Source organism: Zeus faber (assembly GCF_960531495.2).
Source record: "Zeus faber genome assembly, chromosome: 2".
NCBI classification, from domain to species: domain Eukaryota; kingdom Metazoa; phylum Chordata; class Actinopteri; order Zeiformes; family Zeidae; genus Zeus; species Zeus faber.
The window spans coordinates 31,232,002-31,256,282 of NC_137189.1; the positions used below are offsets into that span (position 1 = coordinate 31,232,002).

Genomic DNA, 24,281 nt, shown 5'->3' on the forward strand with positions numbered 1-24,281 from the left:
TTGAACACAGGGCGAACAGTATCTGACAGTAACATTCTCAGCTTTCAGAATGCATTCCCCTGTTATAATGGACAAACGTAAGGATAACAGGCTGAAAATCACAGGACTTACCTATTGTGGGGAAACAAGTCAGCAGTATGAATTTGACATATGTTGAGCTTCCTGTATCTGACAGCATTATTCTCAGATGTCAGGATGCGTTCTCCATGTTATGATGGAGGTGGTTACAAGACAAAGGTAAAACCTAAAAACTTGCGTGAAGAGTTTTTGTTATCAACAATTTATTTTGACCTTTTCCCCAGTAAATTGCGGTGAAAGCTGACTTGTTGGGACAGAAAACCATCATAGATAGACGCATTTTAATTCCTAAAAAAAACGACTACGCATGAGCACATCGACAATTGGTCTAGTATTGAATGAATGATTTCGGTCACCAAAATATGCCACATCCAGTTAACTGGGGAACTGTCACTGGCAAAAGGACATGTAGTAATTCATAAGCCTATTTAGTAAAAAGGTTGATTTAAAAATATTTATATACTACAGGTACTCCTCACATGATGACCGAGTTTCATTCCTAGGACCGGGTCGTTAAGCGAATTGGTCGATAAGCGAGGACCTGTGTTAATACTGAAAGACTGTGGGAACGAGACAGACTGAGAATGGTGAAGCGCGAGGAGATGCTTGACGCTGAGGCGCCGGGCCCGCAGTGCGCACGCCGCAGTATTGCATGCAGCGCACACAACAGACTGGGTGGCGCGCTGGTCGTAAGTCCGAACAGTCGTTAAACAGGTAGGTCGTTAAGTGGGGAGTACCTGTATTGTACCTAAAGCTGGGGGGGGAAATAAACAGAAAGAGAAAAATGATTAATGCGTCCAGCTATTGACCCTTTTCAGAGCGATCGCATATTTAGCCTATCAAATCACGCTTACGTGAACGAGCACACGTTTCATCCAAAGGTCTACAACACTCAAAATAAAGCTCACAAATACAATATTATTTATTGATAGAAAAAAACAGTAGTTGAAGACATAAAAAAAAACCGCAACAAGTCCCTTTCAAGTCTAGAATACAACATTCTGCAGAGGAAAAAAACAACAACCGTAAAAAGCTCGATTTGACCCTCAACGCGCTCGGTAGTACCTCAGTGGTACGAGCGCGGCATCTCGGGGGCGCGCTTTTTCTGAACGCGCGCTTCTGCGAGATAACCACGCCCCGTTCATTTGCATTTTTAGGATCGGAAATGTGGCACGAGGAAATAAAACTTCCCTTACATAAACAAGTAAACATGGCAGTTTTTTGCATTATTATATAATAAAAGTTCCCTCAGATGATTAAATAGGGCGCTATGAAATAAATACGAAGACTGACATGAATAAAAAAGTATTTTGAAAAGCTTTTTAAAATAAAAATCAATTGAAATATATGTAATCACGTACATATGCATTGCCTCATTCGTTCGTTTCAGGGTTTATTTCGTAGGCATATTTATACATTTTAATTGACGTTTCGCTCCATAGGTTCCGCCAGCCCTTTACGGTCACTGCGCAAGGTCGAGCTCTCGCGAGACCAGTGCGGACGTCACCACGTAATCAGGAAGTGCTCTTGACGCGCTCAGGGTCGTGACGTCACGTCACTGGTTGTTGTTGTGGGCGCACGGAGTATTCCGGCTCCTCCGACTGACGGAGAACAGGCAACGATGGCTCATTATTATTCAAAATAATAACTATATATTTATATAGAGGTGTATATATACATATTCCATGGGTGTTTGGACAGTAAGCAGAGGTCATGGGTCCACCGGTAGAGCGACGTTTTCTTTCGATGGAGGCCTCAGAAGAGGTCCACTAAGGAGCTCTCCCTGGCTAGCCGGCCTCTGCAGAAACTGTCAGTATGTCTACTTGATCTCGTGTTAAAGCTGTCTCGCCGCTCAATTCAATGCAGTTCGATTATTAGCATACATGTGAAACATATGTTTACTTTGCCAAAGGATATGGAAAACAAAAAGTGGAAAATATAACCAAACATTACAACAGGAAAAATGCCCATGTTGCTCTGAATGAATCTCCATCTATGACTTAAATCCCTATATCGGGGTTCTACGTGTTTAATATATCAGAGTAAGTTATCTACAAACGAGTTAAGAAGAAGTGTAAACATATATAAATATATATATATATATTATATAGAGAGAGAGAGAGAGAGAGAGAGAGAGAGAGAGAGAGAGAGAGAATAAGTAAAAAAAAAAAAACGATAAAAGTAATTATTGCTTAAAATATTCATGCAGATTTAAAAATAGCCTCAAATAAAAATTGTAAATATTTTTAAACATTGCTGTACTTCCACACACACACACACACACACGCACGCACGCACGCACACACACTCACTCCAACCGCACCCTTGACCCTATCACCGGTTCACTGGTTCTCCTTCCTTGGACCACTTTTTGTAGGTATTAACCACTGCATACCCGGAACACCCCACAAGACCTGCCGTTTTGGAGATGCTCTCACCCAGTCGTCTAGCCATCACTATTTGGTCCTTGTCAAAGTGGCTCGGATCCTTCCGCTTGCTCATTTTTCTGCTTCCAACACATCAACTTCAAGAACTGACTGTTCACTTGCTGCCTAATATATCCCACCCCTTGACAGGAGCCATTGGAATGAGATGATCAATGTTATTCACTTCGCCTTTCAATGGTTATAATGTGTGTGTGTGTGTGTGTGTGTGTGTGTGTGAGATATATATACACACACACACACAAATAAATGAAGATAACTGAAAACATACATATATATATCTATAGATGTATAAATACAAATAAGGATATGGACTAAAATGCAGATACGTGTGAACATTGAAATGTGTAAACATTCTCTTTCCCGGTGTCCCTCACAGAGCATGGCTTCTCCGTTCAAAATCCCCAAAAGAAAACTGTCGTCGGACGTAGTCTCTGACTCAGTGCTAATGCAGTCTCCACTCTCTCGACTGCAGGACGACAGCGAAGCCTCCCAGGTACCGTGTGTGTGTGTGTGTGTGTGTCTGTCTGTGTGTCTGTGTGTTGAGTGCGTGTGTGTGTCATGCTACTGGCTGATAAATATAAATCTTTGAGATCCCTGACATAATCATAAAGTTAATTTCAGAAACCCATAGCACTCAAATGAGCAGGGGAAATCTCAGAGATTAGCAGCATCAAACAGGACACAGTGAGAAACATTAAAGTTTCTCACTTTAGCTAATTGTGCTCAATCACATTTTATTTTCTCCTGATTTTCCCCTCTGGAAGTAATAAATAAATGAATGAAAAGGTCTTATTCATTTTATGTTCTTCTCCGATCGACAGAACAACTGGGTCAACACTAAAAGGAGCAAAACCAACAGAGAGCATTCTGGGAACGGACTCAGCCCCCGAGTGGACAGACCGTGGTAAGAAACGTTTCTGGTTTCCAGCTAGGTGTGAACACTGTTCTATCGTAGTCCGCACCAAAACAAGTTATCTGGACCAAATACAGGGTTCCTACCAGGTCCTTGAGGTGCTTGAAGTACTTGAATTTTATAATCAGAAATGTAAGTGCTAATACCTTGTAAATGAGCCCCTTTTTTGCCTTAATTGCTTGAAAGGTCCTGAAAAAAAAGTGATAATTGAAAACCTGCTATATTCCCCAAAGTTTTGTTATTCAAATTATAACGTGATAACAAAATTCCAGAATCGCTGTTCGCACACAGATGATGCCAGGGAAATGTACATTTAATCCAGCATGGTTAGGAATGGACACTTATCATTGAATTTATAATAATAGTAGATGACAATGAGATTAATAATAGATATATCGATAATATAAATAATAGACAATGAGATTAAGATAATATTGTATTTTAATAAAGATCACATTGAAAATTGATTATATTTGTTTTGCGTTAAATCCTTGAAAATAGAAAAAATAGTGCTTAAAAAAGTACTTGAAAGTGCTTGAATTTCATTTTGTAATGCCAAAATGAACCATGAATAGAGGAAATGTAGAGCTATGAATTCTGGGTCACGTGAGTCTTGTAAAGTAAGTAAACGCAATTAAATCATAAAACAATGAATATACACTGCAATACTGAAAAAATGTACCGGACTAACGCCGTTAAACATGGAGTGGCTGCCGATTTGTCCTTTGCAGCTTGTCACTGAAGCCTCTGTTCAGGGACACTGTCAAATCACTGCTGAAAATCAACCCGCCAATCAGAGGCAGCGACAACGCACATCAACCAGAAGGAAACAAACGGATCGGCCAATCATGTTCCGGGACGCCAAAACAGCAAACGGCGAAGGCTCCCGAATCCACCCACATCGGTCTCACCAATGGGTGAGTTTTAAAAAGCATTGTGGTTAAAGGGGTCCTACTGGAAAAGATAATACATGCATTATCATTGTAGCCAAGTCATCAAAAATACAATATATACATTTTATGACTCACGTGGAAACAAATGCAGTGTAAAAAAATAAATTACTTTGGCAGTCAGTGTAGCCGTTAGAATATAGCAGAAATAACTATACAATAATTATACAATTTTTCTCTGTCGACCAGGTGGCGGCCCAAGAGGGCGTCTGACAAACTATTTCCGGCAGTCTCTCCACCACAGAAGAAGAGCGACAGCGCCGATCAGAGCGGTGAGAGCCTGCAATATTATAATAATGTTTTGATTGATACTTCTGTGACTGATTTTATTATGGCGATTTAACATTTAAGTAGCCGGGAACACCATGACATTGACACACAAAGTATAATTTTCAGCAGTTATGTGGAGTGGGGAGCACCAGAATCTTTGGTTTGCCAGTGTAAGTATTTAGATAGTGAAAGACCTAAGAGTAAGAAGGGGTTCCCAGCAGCCCAAAACCAATCCAGCAGGTCAATGGAAAAAGCAGCTTTAAATATACCCTGGTCCAAACCATCTGGCTAATTCACAGGGGTGCTGCCAAACAGCACATAATATTTAAAGTCAGTTATTCCACATAAGTTACTTTATAAGGCTCAATGTACAACAACTCTACAAAAACAGGCTAGAGCTAATCTGACTTTTGGCTGGTGGAGAAAATAAATTAAAAGAACAATGAAGAACAACCCTCTGCTCCCCCTTTCCTCCGCCTCCACTTGGTGGAGTCTCAACCGGAAACACCCGGGAGACTGAGGCGTTCATGTGCCCTTGGTCATGAGAGCACCGTCACAGCCAGAAGTTGGACCTCAAGAAACAATGATTAGAAAATTAAGAAACTAGAGAGTATAACAAATAAACTCGATGATTATAATACTTATAATACTAAATAACAAAAATCCTTAATAAAGCAAAGAAATATATCAAATGACTGTTTCTAATAAACTGAATTAAATAATAAACTTAAGTGTAGCTCCTTCATAGATAGATAGATAGATAGATAGATAGATGTATCTTCTCAGTTCATGACTGGATTGTTGTACCGGCAGATTCAGTTCTGTTGATCAGAACCAGTTCAGTGGAGTGTCTGGACTCTGGGGACCACCCTGGACGGGGGAGACCCTCTCCCCCCCCCCCTTCTGACGGAGGCGTCATGTGGATGTCGACCTGCTCCAAGAAGGCCTCCGCCGGACCGGACCGCGGCCTGGTAAGAAAGATTCAGATATTTAAATTTGAGTTTATTTGATCTTTCTGCATTGATAGCGCCACCTATATTGGCATATTCCAACAGGTGTTGATTTTGGTACGGACGGGCGCTTTGAGATTATTTGACTTCCTTTCGGGCATTGGAAGGGGTAATGGGGTTGACAGTTCACCGTGTAAGAGCCAGATATCTGGACTTGATGGACACAATAAAAACAAAAAACTGGTATCTGTATCTAATGCGTTGTACGACCTAGCGTTAGCAATTAACATTCCACCCGGGAACCGAGCTGACATTGTGTCTCCATAGCAACGCTGCTTTTATCTGGCACTCAAACGGAGGGAATGTCCCCTCAGCGGCTTGATCGAGGCCTGCATCCCATTTTCACAACTCCACAATAAAAGGTTTTACACTAGTTTGAAATATAAAAAGTAGTCATAAAGACTAAAACGTAAATTAGATTCATTTTATTTACATTGCAAGTGATGAGATCACCAATTTGCCTTGGACTTTCTGAAAACTCTTCTCTCTTCCTCTCTCATCTCCTTGTCTCACCTCTCCTCCTTTCCTCTTTTCTCCTCTCCTCCCCCTCTCCCTTCATCCCTTCGAAGATGTCCCATCTCCACTAACTTTGGTCGTCCTGCTTTGTTTTGTCTTGTTTATTTCAGGAAGACAACAGTCAGTCTGGTGAAGCATCCGCAAAGCACAACGGCGGTTCCTCTTCTTCAAGCTCTTCCTCTTCTCCAGATGTGGCTGGACAGACCTCCGACCAGGACTCGGCTTCCCCGCCTCCGAGGAGAACCACCGCCACTGCCGCCAATGGCGCACCGCCTCCCGTGGACGCCCGGAAACACTCGTTTTCGCCGCCGCCATCGTCTTCATCCTCTTCGTCCTCCCCTACTTCCGTGCTCATGAGCTTGATCGGGCCCCGCAAGAGTGTGCCTTCGCTGTGCAGGAAGTCGTGGCTGAACGCCAGACGGGCGAGGGAGACGGAGGAGAGAGAGATTGAGAGGAAGAGGGAGAGGAGGGCGTCTTGCAGGCCTCTCTCCTTACATCCAAGGCCCAGGAGGGACAAGCCATCGGTTTCCGAGCCCAGTAAGTCCAACTAGGTTGCGTTGGGATTCAAGCTTGCGCTGATTTCTCTGGTAAGATGTTAAAGGATAGGGTTTCGCCATTTTTCAACTCAGGCCTTATTAAAATTCAAATGTTGGTTTCCGTCATCATCTAGCTGTTCCTAGCACAACCCCGGTGAACGCTTGGCTATTGAGAAATGTACTACTCTGCTGCAGCTTCTCACTGTGATTAAATGCAGTCCAATGGGGCAAACGCAAAAAAAAATATGTTTCAAAAATGGGATGTTCCATAGTCCTCACAATCTTTACATGTTATACCTAAAAAGAAAATGGTTATTTCAGGATTAAGTGAGTCTTTTCCATAAATCATCTCTTTAGGCTAGATCCATGCTAATGTAAAAGACTAGAAAAATAAAGTTGTGCCGCTACTGTTATTCAAAACATGTGCAGAAATTAAGAAACGCGTGACTATAATGTGGGTTTCCCGTTTTTCAAAAAGTAGACTTTTTTTAAGAGGCGTGTCATGACATTTCACTGCATATATGTATGACCGTGGCCGTACATGCTGTACCTTCGAACCGGTTTGTTCGGCATTTTAAGCGCTTCCCGGACCGCAGCCCGTGCTCTGGGACGTTTGCAATCGAACCCATCTGCCCAACCGCAGCTGGCACCAGACTATCACACAGCCCACCGTGGCTGTTTTGGACTGCAGCCCGTGTTTGACTGTGTTTGCGCACAATGAGAAGCTGCAGCAGAGTGGTAAGTTTCTCAATAGTAGGTTACGCAATGAAAAACTGGAAATGATGAGGAACCAACGTTTGATTATTGCCTGGTTGGGAGAAACGATAAACCTAACCTTACCGATGAAATCTGTAATCTCTAGGTCTGATATTAGTGACAAGTTAGATGTCTCAAATAGAGGACAAATCAACATGTTGCAATTAGCTCTAACTCAAGGTATAAGTCTGCGCTGTTCGGTAAAAGTGATGGCTCAGATTTCTACTCTGGCTGTTACAAGTGGGATCAAAGATATGGGAGCAAGTTAAGGTTAATCACACAAGTAAATCTGCTCCCTCCCAGTTGTGTTGTCCAGTGAGGAAGAGGAGGGTGAGGAGGAGGCAGGAGAAGGCTTGAAGAAGATGTCAGAATCTGGTGGAGTCCACCACACACCTGGAGACCAGACCCAGGTAGGAACCAACGCCTGTCGACTGGAGTAGGGTTGGCCGATGTGTCAAGATCTTCCTACCGGCAAACGTCAGCCCAAAAATCGGAGATTGTGGATATATTGGCCGTGGGCGTAGGGGGAGGGGTTTGGAGGCGGAGCAGATCGCGGGCGCCCTGATCCCCCTGTCTCCATCTCCCTCTGCAGTCCTGTATGGAATTAATTTAAACCGGACACGACTGGCAAACCGAAGGACGTAAAACAAGTCATTTGCTGCCTCTGCAAACGCAGCCTGGGACGCACCGGTTAGTTCAGTTAGTTCAGTTCAGTTTCAGTTTCGGCGGCGGCTGTTCCCCGGGGCTGGTCCCCCACCCCCCTCCCCCATCCCAGGTGTGTCGGAGTGCGCTATGCACCGTCACGCTGTTCCTCTAATGTCTGAACCGAACTGAAACTAACCAAAATAAGAAAGAAACAGAGAGCCCGTTTCAGAATGACCTGGAAACGGGGTCTATGGTAATTCATTTCTTCTTTTTGTGGATTTCACCAGACGGAAAGAGAAGCACCTGGCGCGTTTAAAGCGGCGACGCGGAATACCAGTTCCTGTTTGCTAACGCTTTGAATTGTCTTTCAAAGTCGTTAAACCACTGTACTGTGGTAAACTGTCATGTGCTGTAGTAAATGGTCCTATACTGTAATACTCGTAGTACCCGGTCTAAATTGTCTCCTGGTTCCTACACTGTTTCCTACCTCCTACAATGACTCCTAGATCCTCCACTCTCTCCGAGCTATATCTATAGTCTTACAAAATGTAGAGAGTTGGTTGAGAGCTCATTTTCTTCTGTAGGGAAGGAACTTTACTACTGATAGAGGAGAGACCCATTGGAATTGCCCTTCACATATCTTTAAGAAAACTTTGAGTTCTATCTGTCTCCCCCCCCTGTCTCTGTCTGTGTCTGATCGTAATCTTGTGTGTTGTCTCCCAGACCGACCGGTCCAGTTTGGTTCAGTCTCGCTCTGAACCGGGAGGAGCTTCAGGGTCCAGCGTATCGGACCAGACGTTGTCCACCATCATGGATCTGAACTTCACTGCGGTCCATGTGGGCATGGCCAGAACAGAGTCCAACGGAGCAATGACCGTAAGACCGTTTTTGTAGATGTTCCCTGCTAGAGGGGACTTGAAGTATCTGTTGATAGATAGCAGACACTGAACCTTTACCTAAGTTGCTTCTGAGATATGTGGCTCTGAAATATCAAACGTTTTTTGAAAAGTAAAGACGCACACAGCATGAGACTAGATAGATTGATCTTGGTGCAATTCCGGTCGGTCTCCAGCAGACGGCGATATTACAACAAGAATATACTGTAGAACTTTTCAAGTATTCCTTTTTTGGAAAATCTTGTTCTGATTTCCCCTGGATGCAATGTCTTTTGGGGTTTAAGTGCCTTGCTCAAGGGCAACTAGACTGTATCTGCTGTGAGTAGGGGAGGAAATCAATTCAATGAGGTCATTTCATTCATTCATAATGTTATTGTACTGTGTCATACTAATGCACGCCTGTTTCATTAAGTTTCCATATTAAGTCAGTGTGTCTGCGTCTGTTTGGCACACATTATTGCGTGTGTTTATTTTTATACTTAAAACTCTCAAATTGTAAATCTTATATGGAATCCACCTCAGTCATCTAACAGAGGACCTCATGCATTCACCTAATAAAGGATCTCAAGTATTCATCCAATAAAGGCCGAATAACTGGCTTTAAGAGGAGACTAGATTAACTGACGTTGGTGAAATTCCCGGCGGTCACCAGCAGATGGCGATATTTCAACAAGAACATGGAATCTTGAGACTAGATTGGAACATTTTCAAGTATTCTTTTTTTTGGAAAGTCCATGACTTTTCCTGATTTCTCCTCCCTTTTAGATTTGAAGTGCTTTGCTTAAGGGCAGCTTATCTATATCTCCTGAGTCTCTCTGAAATGCCTTATGCATTCACCCAACAAAGGACGTCATGCATTCACCAAAACGTGACGGTAAACAAACATGGTGCTTGTGGCACCAGGCTTACCGGGTTATGCAGTAACGGTACCGGGAAAGACGCCAGAGCCAAGCTCTTTGTTTAAGTTAAATTCTCCATTAGCCCCAGTCTTTGGGTTAGTATGTCAAAGCGCTCACGGAACTCACCACAAAACAGGGCTTTTCGAGCGATGCGGCACGTTCAAGACAAGAAGGCCTTTTGAGGTCACGGAGTTCATAGAGTTCGCAGACCCCGCTCTTTCTGCGATTTCTACAAATATAACCTTGTTGGCTTCATTAAGGTTGATCCGCAGAGTCGAAGTTTCTCTCCAGATTCATTTCTTCACCCTATCAAGGGGATTTCACTTTGTGTTTAGCATACTGACAAGGGTGTTCAGGGAAATTGTGGCCAGTTATTCTGAATCTTTTCCTTTGGCGTGTTACTGCTGAGTTTTGTGACTCTTAAGGTCCTGAAGTCATCATATGAGCTGAAATTATGGAAACACTGGAGGGCATTGCTGTGTGTGCGTGTGTGTGTGGGTGTGGGTGTGGGTGTGGGTGTGTGTGTCGAGATAAAAATCTTCAATCCATTGAGTCATAATGTACTGAAAGTTAAAACAATAAACTTTTCTTTCTCTCACTTTATTTCTGCTCTCTTGCTCTCTCTCTCTCTCTCTCTCTCTCCAGATCACAGAAAGATCCATCACTCTGCCTCTCAAAGGTAACCCCCTCCTTCATTACAACAGTGTTGAATGTTGCTGGGTGTAACATTTCCTGACCTTTTCTAATGATCCTTAATCTTCAGTATTTTCCGTAAACCTTAAATGCATCTTGATCCTATTAAGCGGTTTCTCTGCCGACCCATTTTTCTTTTTCTTTTTGAGGGGGCGAGTAGAGGAACCTAAACAAACAGAGAATCAACAAATTAGCGCCACAGGTTTTATTGCACTGAGGTTTGTTGAGTTTACAAGGCCTGCACGGAAACTCCCAGTAGCCGAACTGGGTGAACAACTTCCCAGTTTCTAAGATCAGAGCTTCCAGGAAGTGTCGGGGACGTCACACCGCAGGGCTCAGTGTTATTTTGTGGTGTGGAGTGCAGCATCTCGCGGTAAAACTACCCCCCCGCTAAGACTGTTTAATTCGACTAAAACACCTAATTACAGACATAAGGACGGTGCGTGGTGGAAACTTGGCCGAGACGTAAGCCGGGGAGTTATTAAAATGTTCCCGTGCCAGCAGAGGCTCACTGTGTGTGGTTTGATAAACAAATGTTCATCCAGTCTGTGATTCAACTAAAAGGTCCCAAAACAACAACGGCCGAGTCGTTTAGTACTGCCAGGATTTCCCTTATCAAAAAGCTCCAGGAATCTAGCTCATGACCAACTGTGTGTTCCACTTTACTCAACTAGTTTGTTTAAAAGTTGATCACGCTCTTCAAAGTCTTTTGCGCTGAGACTGTGGCATCATCGTTCTGTTCCAAACTCAAATTCACTTAAAGCCAAGGAAAGCCAAAAAATACTCGGATGTGTTCCTGCCCCATGTGAAGTATCATTTGACGTACTCCATTCTGCCCTCCGCCGCCCCCCTCCCCCAGCAGAAGGGGATGAGGAGTTTGTGCTGGTCGTCATGGCGTCTGAGGTCAGAGGTCACGGCGTGTGGGGGGGCTCTCCTCCCTCCCTGCTCTTCCTGTGGTTGACCGACAGCCAGGCCAAGCTGCTGGAGAGACAGCTGTCCATCGTCCACCCGGTCGCGCAGCCTGGTAAGCAGCCACCCCTCAACCAGAACAGCAGTATTTGGACCCGGTACAGTAGCTGAATTCAAGCCTTTAACCCGAAGATTACAACAATTATTTTGTAAGATCTGGAAAACAGCCGTTCAATGTATATGTGTTGCGCATGTGCTGTATCCTGTATCCATTGTTGGTGGTGGGGGGGGGCAAATGTCGATTTGGATGAACATTCACAGAATAGGACAGCGCCCCGGAATGGAAAAAATATCCGCATCACTTCAATTAACCAAGAAAAAAACAAAAAAAAACAAATCAATCCATCAGAAGAAGGCAAACTTTGGACAAAATGAACTGAATCCGGATGTTGGGGGGAGGAAACAAGTAGCATTTTCAAATGGAATTCTAAGGACTTGCAGAGTAATCCGCCCAACACGGGCACTTGCGAATTGCCACCACAAATGAATAGATTTGCTCTCCATGTTTCCCTCTCTTTCCCTCTGTCTCTCCATCTCCGTATCGCTCTCTCTCTCTTTCCGTCTCTTAGATTTTTCCTGTCCCTTCCTCTTGATTTCTCTGAGCTGCCGGCTGTCTGAGCTGCAGGCCGCTCTCCTCTCCTCCATCTTGGATATGGAGGAATACCGCCTGGCCCGCTCCTCCTCCTCCTCCTCTTCATCCGCCGCCTCCTCCTCCTCCTCCTCCTCCTCCTCCTCCTCTCTGGAGAGGAGTCACGCTCTGCTCCTCCTGGAGAAGCTCGCCTCTCCGCTGGACAAACACCTCCTCAGCCTTCTGGGAGACGCCCAGGTAGGAACGCAGAATCCAGATCAGCGCTTTTCGTTCGTTTAAAAGCTCAGTAAAATAAAGGAATGGAAGGTCACTGCAAATGTGTTATTTGTTATTCTCAGAATGATAAAATACAATCGCGCTGCGCATGCAGGGATGGATCCGCAAAATTGTACTCATAGGATAGGTTTGTCATTTTTCATCCTTTTTTAACTGTTCATAGCAGAACCTCAAATGCAGTTTGGGCAAATATTTTATGCCCAAAAAAACCGTAAATCTCCTTTTTTGAAAAACGGAAACTCATAGTGTAGTGACAGTCTTTATATGTTAATATCAATAAATAAATGGTTGCAAACGGCATTTTATCAGGTTTTCTGGACTCTTGCACTTTCACAAATTGGCTTTATCCACACTAACATCAAGAGACTATAAACAGGAAGTTACACCGCTGGGAACCCGTTGCAGCAATTTTACTGTTATTTGAATAAAATAAAATACACTAATGCTTGTTTCTGGTTTTAGAAAAGGCGATTTAATGGTTTGCCCCATTAGACTGCACCCTGGAAAAAAAAAAAAAAAGACAAACCTATCCATGAAGGACAATTTTGTTTTGTTGATTATGAATTCATAGTCACTCGAAGTGGGGATCGATTTCGTCGGCTTCGACTTTACCCAGCTTTCCTTCTCTCACTCTGTCTGCCATTCCACCCCTCTCTTTGTATTTTTCAACCTCCCAGTCTTCTGTCGTTCCTCTCTGTCAGCGATATCCAATCCTCTCTCGGGCCCTTTATGACACCGTTAGTCACTCGGCGAACACACACACACACACAGACACACACACACACACACACACATGCACACAGACATTTAGCCGCCTGAGAGTCCCCACTCAGTTGTGATGAAGTGACAAAGGAGAGGAGAGAGGGAAAGAAGAGAGAAGAGATCCAAACCAGAGTGAGAGTTTTCCTCTCCCCTGTGTCACCGCAGACATCGACCAGATCTCCTTCTTAATCCTATTTCCTCACAAAGCGAAAGAATAAACGATGGTTTGAGAGTGAAGAAGGAGGGAACAGTGTTGAAGTAACAGACACAGAAGTGGAGAAATGAACTGGAAAAACTCAAGTAAAACAGGGAGATGATGTTGATATACAGTACAACCGTAAGACCGCCCGCGTGAATGATAGATACTTTGTTCGTCCCCGGTGGGAAATTGCAGCGTTACGGCGCCTGACGTCAAGGTCTCATAAAAAAACAATAATAAAGTTATAGAATAAAAATAGATATATTGGTTATATACAATAAACCTATCCTGGGAACCAGACCAATCTGCAGCTCATGTTTCATTTGCCCTGCAGAGTACGTCTGGCCACCCTCCCATTCAAACAGATTTCCACCCGACCTCGCCAGGGTTGGGTCAATCACAACCGTTTAGCTAATATGGGGCGGGTTTGACACGCTGACAATGCAGAGGAGCGCCGTTAAGGCACCTTACCAAGATGGCTGACGTGGAACTGTCCGTTGAGTCCGCTATTGCCGTTGAGGCACCTTACCAAGATGGCTGCCAGTGAAATGGACCGGTTTGTTGAATCTGTTATCGTGACAGTTTTAAACGAACTGGACGGTATATTTACTCTAAAAAGCTTTTGTTGATAAGAAAGATGTGTTTGCCGTACTTCCGACAAGATTTAATAAAAGTTGAATTTACCAACGCACTCGCTCAGCGCTCCATCGCACGCTTTGTTGACATGATTGTTTCTCGGTCTATTCAATTGCGTCCAGAGACATTTTGGTCTGCGCCTGTTAGTAACGCCCCTTGGAAATCGAAAATTAACAGAGAGATTCTAGACTAATACGCGTTTGCAAATTGGTCTGGCGATGCCAGGCTACAATAAACCTAAAATTAACCAAAAATATTAAAAAAATGGCAATATACAATAAACCTAAAAACCACCTATCTTCTTTTTCTTTCAGCTGCTCCCGTGAGGGGTCGCCACAGCCTACAAACCTTAACAAATTAAGCTAAAAAACATACAGTAAACCCCTGCATCAAAATGCTTTTATACAGCAGTTCCAAACAAAGTAACGGTGACTTGATGTTTTCCCCATGCATTTGCAACAACCGGAAAGAAAATTATTACAATGTGACTTTTAGGAGAGGACCAATCAGAGGCAAAGCAGCATCAGAACCAGGAAGTCTGATCTTCATTCTGACAGAGTCCAGGGACTGCCCAACAGGTACACACACACACACCCACACACACACACACACACATACTACTTAAAATAATTTTGTTACTGAAATTCATGACTTTGAGAGGATATTGAATCATGTCAAAATGGAAAAAAGTGTCCAAAATCACATGAGAAATTGAAAGAATTATTTAGTTCACCAGACATGTTTAGGACCCTTCAACCTGGAAGTTCAACCGGGACATTCTCTGTTGTTTTTTGGCTCTTGACTTGAAAAGTTTTGATTAACCATCAAATTAACAATAACTTCAAGTTCAGATTGTCTGCCTCAGTTTGAGAGTATTGACATGAATGTTGGTTTCATAACTTTGAAATAACTCCTTTCATGCATTGACAGACCCCTACCCCTAGTACTTGGATGGACAGATGACTGTTTTGTTTAAATTGAGCACTATTTTTATGATTTGGTTGGATTTCGTTTTTGGTATGAAGGTAGGTTCTGATGTCTCTGGCCCATCAACATCACCAGACGTTCAATTTCTGACGCAACGTTCTCTTCCGAGAGCATAAAGGAACCTCTTTGAATTTCAATGCGTCTCAATTAGGAATTCAGCTGTAAATCACTTAAATACTGTACACTGTTCGGCAAAATGAAGCTAAGGTGTAAAAACAAAAAAGCCGTTGGTCATATACTGTATGTTCAAAAGCAGGTTATTAGGTTCAAAATAGGCAAATTGACTTCAAATCGAAAGACACGCTGCCCACATTGTGAGTTTTTGTCTTTCCCATCAGACTGATCCAGTATCCGGCAGCTCCCTGTAAAGGCCGAATCACCGTGACGACGGAGGATCTGTTGTGTCTGGAGCAGGGGGAGTTCCTCAACGACGTCATCATAGACTTCTACCTCAAGTGAGAGCGATATTACGAGCGACGTGCTTGAATAAAACGAGCCCTTATTTATTTATTTATTTTTTAACGTAACGAAGTTACGACTTAAATGTTTTTAACTTGTAAAATGTCAGGTACCTCCTCCTGGAGAAGGCGGATCCCGGCGTCTCGGAGCGCTGTCACGTCTTCAGCAGTTTCTTCTACAAACAGCTGTCGAGACGTCGCGCCGCGGGAGAGGACAACGCTCCCGCCATCCTGTGAGATCTCCTTCCTGTTTGACTGGCATCCACTTCCCTCCCGCAGCGGACAAGGGAAAATAAGCTTTGAGCTGGTTAATCCACGAAATAAAACGACGGAGGATAAATGCCCCTGTAATCCAGGATATGACTCCAGAATATGATTATTTCATGTTTTTTTTCTTATTCAATTGCAGAATTGAGGTGTCCAAATGCACACGAAAGCCGTAGCATGAGCCGACTTTTTAAGGTTTTCTGCCACTTTGCAGCGAACAAACATGAAAGAGAGGAGGGGAGTTTTATAAAAAGGCGAAAATGGCGTTATATGTAACCTAACGACACCTTTCACACCTCCTATGAGAGCTCTTCTCTTTACCTCCTCCTGCTCCTGCGTCTTTCTGCTCCAGGAGTCGAGATGTCCGGCACCAGCGGGTGAAGACGTGGACGCGAAACGTGGACATTTTCACCAAGGACTTCCTGTTTGTCCCTGTCAATCAAGAGTGAGCCCTTTCTTGGATCATAATATTGACGAGTCATCAGATTTTGTGAGACAATAGCCGAGCGGAAAAAAACTTCAAAGCAGCAAATGACAGGAAACACTTCCTCTTTGCCTTCCTCCAGACGATTTGAAGGAGGAGGAAAAAACAGTGATCACAGAATGAACATACAAACAAAGGTCGTCACACATATTGACCGAACTGCCTCCTCTCCTCTCCTGCAGAGCTCACTGGTACCTGGTGGTCATCTGCTTTCCAGGCCTGGAGGAGGCTCAGAGCCAGGATTGGCCCGGCCCAGTCGGAGCTCACCAGAGCGGGGGTAAGAGGAAACCTCCAGTCCAAGGCTTCGCTGAGGCCCAGCGTCTCGTCTCGGAGACGAGATTCAAAGTAAAAATATGATCGTGCGGTCCATAGTGACCGTAAAACAATGGGTAATGAGTGTGCGTTAAATTTGTTACAATCTATGAAACAAGAACAATAGTTGGCACTGGACAGCGGCAAACGCGCTGCCAGGTATTGTGCTCCTCTCACGTTGTGTTTCACTGGACTGCGTTTAATCACCTCCGTGATCGCTCACACCTCCACTTCACCAACCAAACAAACAAAACAACAAAAAGGGGGATTTGGCTCTGTGTGTCTTGGCACAGTATTGACTCCTCTCATTAAAACTCTAGTGGGAGAACTCACACAAGATCCTGAGGAGGATAACAGTTGCGCTCCACTTGGCGCCACTGTATCTGCTGTCTCATCAAAGACGCAAGTGGTGGTATCCAGTGGGATTTTACATCCTTTATCACAACCCGAGAAACCTTTATCACAGTTGTAGTCCAAACAACAAACGCATTGTTAAATTTTTTTTTTTCCCCGAACGCCCTGTTTTCTAATGAACAATGAAGAGGAAAAAATGTTTTGCTCCCAAAGTGAATTTATTATCTTGTACAAGAGCCGGTTGTGCAAGGGTTGGACCAGAGATGTGCTTAAGAGCAGCTCTCTGGGATCAACAGTTGCTTTTGGGGAGTCAGAGAATATATGGTCAGTTTGGCGTCACAGATTCGTAAGTGTTCAAGATAAGGCAAACTCTGTGACGGTCGAAGGAGTGAATGAATGTACAGTTTATCTCTTGAGATAGTTCACAGTGCACAATGTCTGTGGGAATTAACACTGTATACTGATATGTGATTACATAGATGTAGATATATTGTTACACAAACAAGTTCATATGGTCATGGTTACATAACATAGCAAAGTAATTAATACAATTCCCATCATGCGTCCAGTTAAAACTCCCAATTATCCACAGGAATGTAGTATAATAATAAGTAATAATAATAAAAAATCCAGTTGAACACAAACACATTTGCTAACTAAGATGATTGTGTGTGTGTGTGTGTGTGTGTGTGTGTGTGTGTGTGTGTGTGTGTGTGTGTGTGTGTGTGTGTGTGTGTGTGTGTGTGTGTGTGTGTGTGTGTGTGTGTGTGTGTGTGTGTGTCCCTCCCTCCCTCCCTCCCAGCAGGAACTCCACAAAGTGCCTTTACTCTGCGATCACACAGTGCACCGGTAAATATAATGGCATTTCATATGCCAAACACACACACATCTCAGAGAAGCTCCCATAATATACTGTTTTTCTTCTTTGTAATCCGTCTCGCTTTGCAGGATTGTACCGAGAAGGGCTGCCAGAAAGACAGAGTGTTGAAGAGGTACAGTTGTCCGCCATGACTGACTGACTGTAGTTCGTTCATGATATTAGGTTCTTATACTGTACTTGTCAAGTACTTTATATAGACTTGTCGGTGTGACACAATTTCTCTATCAAGGGAAAGATAAAGATGTGTGTTGTAATGGAACTACCGATATGATTTGTGATTTGTTAAAAGGTCAGAATTCTTTCCCTCTACTCTGCCTCCTCTCTTTCAGGCCATGCATTCTGGTGATGGACTCTCTGAAACTCTCCTACCACGAGAATGTCTGCAGGCTGCTTAGAGAGTAAGCCACGATAGATATCTATTCTTTCGTCATCTCTGGGGGGAAATGTGCAATTGTTTAACATGAATATGGATTTGGACTGGTATGAAACTTAAATCCGATCCAAACGCCCCCCAGTTACCTCCACGTGGAGTGGCAGGTGAGGATCGGGACGCCTCGCCTCTTCACCGTGGACACCATGCGCAACACCAACTGCAGAGTGCCCCTGCAGGACAACAGCAGCGACTGCGGCCTCTACCTGCTGCAGTACGTAGAGAGCTTCCTGCAGGTACGACCTCTGACCCCGGAGCTCATCTTCGGCTTACCCGTTATAGCAGAGGTGGAAAATGCCAGGTTCAGCAAGTTAAAAAAAAACAAACAACTTTTTGGCTCCACCCATGCACTGATCCAGGTGATTCCACTCTTTACTTGGACCTCTGGGTTGACGCTAATAAGCGAATCCACATTGTTGACTTTCAATCCCCGAGTGGAATTCTGCTTTCTGAACCAGGATTTTCCACACCCTGTCCACACGCTGTATCTGAAATAGAATACATACTATTCGGTGTGCCAAATTACTATGTGAACGGTTTTGGTATTTCCAAAACCGTAGTATGCTTTCAACAGGGATGAAATCCGACTGAGAGGAATCGACAGTAAACAGCTGACTGTTTCTCAGATGGGGGCACAAGGGCCCCTAGGGGTTCATAGGTGTACTACAGGGGGTACAACAGAAAACATAATTCACAACATTTAATACGTTATTTAGTCCTGGCAGTATTTACTTCATTATGTTACATTACGCCACTTAGCAGACACATTGCTCACAGCAACCTAAATTAAGCATATTTCATTTACACAAGTAAAATGTAACTTAAAGTAAAGACAATTAGAATTTGTAGAGGCAAATCATCACTTACAGTATATTATATTTTGTCCTGATTTTGTCCCCCAAAGGTATCCTGAAAAAAGTTTTTTTGGGGGGAAAAAAAAAAGTGACCTGAAGGGTACTTGGCAATTTGAGAATCAGAATCATCTTCTACCAGGTACAGTCAGATATGACCTCACTAAAGGAGCGTCCAGTGGTAAAAGCCTGAGATTATTAAACGTTGGACAAATGGGATTTGACGTTTGTAGACTGATCCATTTGGGAAGGAATGTCCTATATCAGTTAATAAGTTCCATGTGCTGACGGGGCGCATCCTTTCGCCTTCCAATGAACTCATCTGATTTGGTCGTTGCCCTCACCCAACCCTCCCGATTGCTTCCACCAGAACCCCGTGGTGCACTTTGACCTGCCTCTGCGACTGGAGCACTGGTTTCCGCGGCAACGGGTGAGGGGGAAGCGTGAGGAGATCAGGCGTCTGGTTCTCCAGATGCACCAGGACCAGAACCAGAACCAGAACGGACCAAACCCTTAGACACTATGAACACACAGGAACCCCGACCAGTGCAATAAATTATTTATTCTATTTTTTAATATTGCTTTGGGCACAGTTGTGCTGTGTAACAAAAGTTTGGCTTGAATAAAGTAGTTTCTTTCTAACAGTGTTTTAAAAAGTGTTTTCTATTTATTGTTTGGGAGAACTTTCTACGTACAAACGGGACATAATGTCAACCAGCGTCATGTAGAATCACACAGATTATGGGTTGTTGATGTTTCCACAACAAGAGGAGTAGGTAGGTCTGTATTTCAAGACCAGTGACGGCAAGTCATCAAGCCTCGATAGGTTTTAATCTTCCGTCCCAACATGAGAGGGATGATGACATCGCTGCACTTCATCCATCCAAGCCAGGAATCCAGGAATTTGAACCAACCCTGGGTAACCGAATGGAAAGCAAACAAGGCTTTTATTTTCAGGAATGAATACAGTTAATTTTGACATGATGTGTTTTCCATCAAACCTTCTGGCCAGCCGTCGCTAAGCCCCGCGGGTAGAGTTGATTGGTGTGCTGCCGAGTGTTTTGATCAGACATAATTCAATTAATTGGTCCTGAGCCCCTGGGATGTATGTTTTGAGGCTAACCACAGGCTTTGGCTGCACGGGCCATTTAATCCGGGGGGTCAACTTCGAGGGACGTCCTGCAGGGAAGCAGCGGGGCTTGTTTGGTAGAACAGGAACCTATCGCAATTATTTTCAACCTTTCGCCATTTTTCTCCAAATGGTCTTGCTCGTTCGATTCGCTCACTTTTCAGAGGAAGAATAGCCCAATATAGAAAATAGGAAATGAAAACGAAATATATAAAAAAGCAACAAAAGAAAAATGCAAATATACAAAAAATTAATAAAAATTGTCAAATATAATATAAAAATATATAGAATATACCAAAAAGCAATTCGATGTACAGGATGCCTATGCCCAAATGACTTGTTGTATTGTTGCTAGTGTGGTTTTGGGTATAGGATGAATGATACAGAGATGGATAACAATGAATGAGTAGGTATAACTTATTATGAATACAGTGTCTACAAGAGTGTGTGTGTGTCTGTGGGTGTGTGCGTGCGTTTTAATTAACCAACTAAAAAAATTTGACCAAACCTCATTAAATAGTAGAGCTCTAAAAAGTTCAATGTTGGAGTCTGTATAGAAGGACTTCGGCGTGCAGTCTGGATTAACGTAACCATGGTAACCATAAGAGACGTTTGGGCTGGTCGCGTGACATGGGGTGGGCTTGTGGTAAAGTGTCTGAGTGTCGGAGTTGCGATCAGCAGGAGACGATACCCGCAGAATCAGGGGTGGGGGAGGAAAAAGCTGAGGCTGACCTTTACCTCAAATCGTCGCTCAGAGCTGAGTTTTGACTCGACATATGGGTCGTTCTCCCGCCCCTTATCTGTGCGAGTGAATTAACGTCTGCCGGTCGGAATGTGTGGGCTAGCGGTGTAATCTTGGGGTAATTAGTGCAGGACCCCCCCTGTGGTGCCTCAAGAGGCTTAAAGTCATTATGAGGATAAGAATAGGTGGTCCTGATCAACAGACACACACACACGCTCACATCCAGACAGACGTTAGTGTTTTTTCGATATTTTATGGCCCCTTTCCCCACCCCGCCCTCTGATGTACAGAGAGACAAGAAATCGACACAACAAACCAGACGTCCCCGGAATCAAGCCCACAATGCGATGGAAGCGGTTGCGTGTACCTCCGCGCTGTCGATGCATCACCACCAATTGCGGTTAAATCCATTTTGCGATCGGGAGTGGTTCCGTCAGGTCGTGCTGGGTGGATTGGCCACCGTCCAGAGGACAGAGAGGAGGGTTTAGGGGACAGACTCTCCTTTGGACAGGACAAACACAGCGTCAGATAAAAGCCAACATGAGAATCATAAAGAGAAAGGACGTACAAGGAGGAAGGTAAAACTCTTACAGTGGATAGCTGTATATAACGGTGTAGTGGGGAAATGCCAAATATAGATGTTAGGGTTAACCTGAGAGAAGTCAACTTGAATAACGTCAGGATATGCATTCCGGTAACAATGAAGTGGGTTTTCGAAAGAGATTTAAAGATGGCACTGATTCAGCCGGCCTCATTTCCCCAGGCAGATCCTTCCAGATAATGCTGCACAGGGAATAGAACCCCGGACCCATCAGTCCCGGGTTGTTCCGGGCAAACTTCTCCGGGCGGTTCTGTCGGATCAGACAGGGATGAGGTGAAGTTTGCCCTCCAGGAGCTGCAGAAAGGGCTAATCCGACTGGGATTAGACGGATTTGAGGCATCCGGGGAGGTCAGGCGCGACCCCCCTCACCCGAATGAATCTCTAATTCCTGTAGTTGGTAAACTATTCCTGTTGACCCGTCCAGACGGCCCGGGGGTGGAGGGTGTGCAGGGGAGCCATGCCGCTTGCTGGAAATCAGAAAGCCTATAATGTTTCTCCTCTTAGCGACTCATTATTCAATATTATTTTCACGGCGTTGTGGAACACTTGATTCTGATCGGTTGATAGTGGCCACCGGCGGGCAGTTATTCATGGGCAACCACTTCCCTCCCTAGAGGAGGCTCTCAAACTAGACATACTAGTTATAAAAGAATCAATCAGTATTCCGTCTCAATGTGTTCTTTAATTTAGTAAGCTTGTGATAAGTGGGATAACGTGCAGCCAGTTGGTCATTATCGCTAAATAATCCCCATGTCAGGGGTTATTTGGCCCTTACTGTACATCTTGATGGAGGGAAGGGACCAGCTTTCTTATATCACACGGTGAAGTGTAGCGTCCCATTTGACGGAGTCTCCTTGGTTGTGGGCCCGGTAGGTCGGGCCGAAGTCCCAACAGAGGCTGAGAGGCAATGTCTCGCTAATCACATTATCCAATAAAAGATGTCCTCCATTGTTGATTCTGTGATGCCGCAACGTCACTGAACAGGTCCCGTCCCGTTGCCAAGCGGACAGCAAGCCCCAGGTGAGGGTTTCATTATAGAGGATTGACTGGAAACAGGAGGTAAGTATAGTAAGCTACAACCGGTGCCTGTTTATCGTTGAGAGTGATTGGCTATTTGAACTGGCTTTGTTTCAACCACATTGTCTTAATTCCTTGGCATTGAGTCTGTTGTTCGAGTCGTAAGGATTGGCTCAGATTACTTTTGTAATAGTTACATAATCCGCTGCATTACCAGAAGGTAGTAATCTCGTCAAAATACAGGTTGATTTCTTTTGGAATAGTTTTACACAAAATTCTAGACAAAATAAGTGAAACAAAACTGTCAGAAATGTTATTTTAAGTGTTCTAGTGCAGAAGCTTTTCTTTCAGAAATCCTCCAAAAATGCAGGAAACATAAGGGTTCTATATAATAAAATAAAATAATTTTCTAACATTCAGATTGTGTCTCATCGACATAATAAAATATCTTAGAATAATTAAAATACAAGTTATTAATAATAAAAAATGATTAAAAGAAAAAACCCTAACCCTAACCCTAACCCTAAAACAAACAATAATCAAATATAAATGATTATGAAATTAATATTTGTGATTAATAATTTTTTTGATTATGACGTAGCCCGGATTACATATAATAAGGTTAATTAAAAAATGGGACAAAAATAGGAAACTATTTTCTTCCATATTTCCAAGCTTTAAAAGACGTAGGTGTCTTTAATTCTAGTTTTGTTTGTTTCCTCTTTGATTTTTTTCTGGAGCGATGATACAGAAGTGACTCTTTTGCGCTCTGTAAACTCTTCCCTAAATCAGTGAAAACAGCTCAAGCTGTCACATCTCATCGTGGTCATCGAGTGAAAGCTCTCCCGTTACTGGATGAATGATGGGGCTTCACCTCACCCCCTCACCTCACCCACCCTACACCCCCCGCTCCCGCACATGACCTTTCCATTCCAACTTACCCTTGCGGTGTGTTCAGATAATCCCGGCTGATCGGTCTGAAGACCACCTGGCTCCATCCTGGGATGACGGCTTGTGCGATTGGACCAGGCGGGGACTCCTGAGAAGATCGCTGGCCGACGACACGCACCTTAACGGGGTTGGGAGACTTTTAGGTTTACAGGGAGCATCCCAGTACAACCACAGTCTGATACTGGTGGACACTGGGAGTTGCCCAGTACAACCACAGTCGGATACTGGTGGACACTGGAAGCTGCCCAGTACAACCACAGTCTGATACTGGTGGACACTGGGAGCTGCCCAGTACAACCACAGTCTGATACTGGTGGACACTGGGAGCTGCCCAGTACAACCACAGTCTGATACTGGTGGACACTGGGCACTGATTTGATCATTGGCACTCACATGCAGAATTAGTGATGAAAAGTTGGCTGGCTGGCGCAGGCTGATAGTACGGGGCAGCTGATGCACTATAGAGCCAGTCAGGAGGCATGGTACGCCACAATAGCTGATAGCTTGCCAGGCGCTCAGGGCCACACCCATGCCAACATCCCGCCCTCCCTTTCCCAAACTCCTCCCAAGTTGGATTTTTTTTTAATTTGTGTGGCGGACACAAGCAGGCGAAACCTGTCTGTCTGTTGAATTGCTCAAGTCTGATTTCTTATAGTGAAAAATACTGTATATGTAGCAGTGTCATCATTCACACTCTGTAAATGTAAATTCTAAATATATGTATGTGACGAATATAGGTATTCTAAGTATATGTATGTGATGTATATGTATGTGACGA

General features: G+C 43.9%; 1 protein-coding gene across 4 annotated transcripts; it reads left to right on the plus strand.

The window, feature by feature from the left end:
* The first annotated feature begins 1,651 nt into the window (after positions 1 to 1,651).
* On the plus strand, positions 1,652 to 19,705 carry senp7b (SUMO specific peptidase 7b). 4 transcript variants are annotated; one of them, XM_080024253.1, is made up of 22 exons: positions 1,652 to 1,891; positions 2,902 to 3,018; positions 3,347 to 3,429; positions 4,170 to 4,355; positions 4,578 to 4,660; positions 5,472 to 5,629; positions 6,295 to 6,721; positions 7,780 to 7,886; positions 8,845 to 8,997; positions 10,562 to 10,595; positions 11,469 to 11,633; positions 12,148 to 12,404; positions 14,536 to 14,618; positions 15,366 to 15,482; positions 15,596 to 15,718; positions 16,105 to 16,197; positions 16,419 to 16,513; positions 17,708 to 17,751; positions 17,851 to 17,894; positions 18,112 to 18,180; positions 18,298 to 18,448; positions 19,434 to 19,705. In XM_080024253.1, the coding sequence occupies exons 2-22, from the start codon at positions 2,905 to 2,907 to the stop codon at positions 19,578 to 19,580; spliced, it is 2,733 nt and encodes a 910-aa protein (XP_079880379.1). In that variant the 5' UTR covers positions 1,652 to 1,891; positions 2,902 to 2,904; the 3' UTR covers positions 19,581 to 19,705. The 4 variants fall into 4 exon arrangements, with proteins under 4 accessions (XP_079880379.1, XP_079880378.1, XP_079880380.1 ...); XM_080024252.1 differs by having other exon boundaries at positions 1,652 to 1,887; XM_080024254.1 differs by having other exon boundaries at positions 1,652 to 1,887; positions 11,472 to 11,633.
* Positions 19,706 to 24,281: the final 4,576 nt, after the last annotated feature.

What these genes read in the sequence shown, in the direction of transcription:
- senp7b (XM_080024253.1), top strand. Translation starts at nt 2,905, where the DNA reads ATGGCTTCTCCGTTCAAAATCCCCAAAAGAAAACTGTCGTCGGACGTA. An exon ending in GACAACGCTCCCGCCATCCT is followed by an intron (nt 15,719 to 16,104) that starts GTGAGATCTCCT and finishes TTTCTGCTCCAG; the next exon opens with GAGTCGAGATGTCCGGCACC. An exon ending in TTTGTCCCTGTCAATCAAGA is followed by an intron (nt 16,198 to 16,418) that starts GTGAGCCCTTTC and finishes CCTCTCCTGCAG; the next exon opens with AGCTCACTGGTACCTGGTGG.